This window comes from Austrofundulus limnaeus, unplaced genomic scaffold (assembly GCF_001266775.1).
Source record: "Austrofundulus limnaeus strain Quisiro unplaced genomic scaffold, Austrofundulus_limnaeus-1.0 Scaffold1242, whole genome shotgun sequence".
Taxonomy (NCBI): domain Eukaryota; kingdom Metazoa; phylum Chordata; class Actinopteri; order Cyprinodontiformes; family Rivulidae; genus Austrofundulus; species Austrofundulus limnaeus.
In genome coordinates, this window is record NW_013953644.1 from 109,232 (window position 1) to 111,518 (window position 2,287).

General features: G+C 34.9%; 1 protein-coding gene across 1 annotated transcript in view; it reads right to left on the reverse strand.

The window, feature by feature from the left end:
* The window catches only part of fam20b (FAM20B glycosaminoglycan xylosylkinase), a gene marked incomplete at its 5' end in the record, with an annotated part of 15,980 nt that overhangs the window by 9,196 nt on the left and 4,497 nt on the right, over nt 1-2,287 (reverse strand). The window contains 1 exon segment of the mRNA XM_014031384.1: nt 824-999. Within this exon segment, the coding sequence (XP_013886838.1) occupies nt 824-999 (176 nt within the window).

Below are 2,287 nucleotides of genomic sequence, written 5' to 3' on the forward strand. Positions count from 1 at the left end.
GTTATGTTAGTTATGATAGTTTAGTTATGATGTAAATACAATAAAAATTAAACCAAGACTTAGAATAATTACAGTATCATGTTGATCCATACATTAGTAATGTGTGACTGGGCCTCGTGTCACTTTATGTTCAATAAATTGGGCCCTGAGGTCAAAAAGCTTAAGAACCCCTGCACAAGATTTCTTGTCTTTACTTTGTTTTGGTCTCTGACTCCAGTCAGGTTCTTACAACATTACAGCAGTCACGCCTTATCGTAAGGCCTTGAGCTAAAACACAAGTAAAACAGCCAACAACTTCTTTCTCCCCTTCTATAAGAATGAAGTGACCTTTATAATGCATTTCTCTTCCTGGTTCAGAACCTAACTCATTCTGTTTAGACTGAAAAACAGAACAGAAGAGAACCCACACACCAACTCTGTCTGCTTTAACCTTAAGGCTGCAACGATCAGAAAGTAAAATTATTTTTAAAGAWTTTCAATGAAACATACCTGGGATTATGTTATAGGTCTTATCACATTTTGCTGAATATTTAATTTGAAAACATGGTGGGTGCTGGACTTTAAGTTAACCGAAGTTAAAAGAAATAGAAAACAGGGAATGCAGTTTTGCCCCTGGCACGGGGGGCTCAAGAGGTGAATATTTCTTGTTCCAGGTTTCAATTAAGCCTGAAAAAATCTAAAAAAACAACTAAACTAAAAACAGAATAAGAGCTGTGGACTGTTATCAGCTTCAGTATTGATAACAATCAAACTGAAATTTCTTACTTGTGGCAGAAACTTTTCCCTAAATTAAAAACCTGATACACAAAAAGACACACAACACCCACCTGGCTAGTTTGCCCTCTCTGTATGTGCGTCCCCACGGGTGCCTGTGTTTCTGCAGGGGCCAGACGTCCGGCAGCCAAAGGGTTAAGGACCCCTCCATAATTTCTCCCTCTGCACACGCCGGCTCCGTCTCCCGACAGTAATAACACTTTCCATAGAAACACGTGTTATTACCTAAAGACAGAAAACAGGAACAACACTGAACAGAAATTCACTCCAACATATTTAGGGGAAAAACGGTGATACTTGACGATAAATAAGTTCCAAATAAACAGGAAAAATCAACAAAACAGGTCCGGAAGAAAATGTCTGTAAATAGTTTCTACTTAACAAAAAGTCAGGTGTCAACTTTTAGAAATATGGACAGATTAAATCTTCAGTACATGACTACATTTACCTTGTGGCAATCGTTTGTATTAAAGAGTGAAACAACACTTTTTACCTAAAAGAAACATTTATTTCAATTAAACATTTTTGTTATGTAACTCTGTGTACCACCTGAAGGTAGGTTTTACTTTGGCCAACAGTAGAAAACTGTGATTTATAATCGTTAGATGAGTAAATAGAGAAAGAAGTTCTAAAGGTTACAGAGTAAATTTATTTTTTGATAATTTTGATGCTTCTGATACTTCAGATTTTACCTTGTAAATGTTTACACGGTGTGCCACAAAACTAAAGAGAATTTAAAATAAAATCATATGGTTTGATAGGTTCACAGTTCTTCTGTTTGAAGTCTTTCTTCAGGTTCATCTGGAAATCTGATCTGAGTGTATTTTTATAAAAATCTCAGACAAAGCCTTGCTTTACTTAGTAAACTTACTTATTACTTAGTAACTACAAAGTAACAAGTAAATAAAACCATAAAACGAATGTTCAAACACACATTATTTATTTAAATTTCCAAGTAGACAGCCGTGTTTTCTCTTAAAATCATGATCAGAGCTCCTTCATATTTTAAGAGTTTTAATTTGGACTTTATTTCCTAATTTTCAGTCCAGTCTTTGTACCTGACCATAACAGCATATTGTGCAATTTGTGCTTAAAAACAATAAATAAAAAACAGACATGTGAAGGACAAAAGAAAAAGTCAGGCCTAAAAATAAAACCTACGTCTTTATAGCAGATGAAGAGAAACTGACAACAGAAAACAAGAACAAATCACCGACAAAAAAACAAGTCAAGCCCACATAAATTACCAACTGAGCAAACTACGACTTGAATTCCCTCTTTAGTAAAGTCTGAAATGGAAATGGAGGATGTTATTATAGGAAGTACATTATATCTTATGAAAGGCCGTCACACTATAACGTTTTAGACGACTTGTGCCAACTTGTGAAAATTTTGTCAMACTGAAGATGTCTAGCTGTGTTTCCATTACAAATGTGCGCAAAACTTTGTCGATATTCTGTTAATGTCAAAAAATGTTTCACAACTGCAGTGTTTCCATTAAGTAAGAAATGTT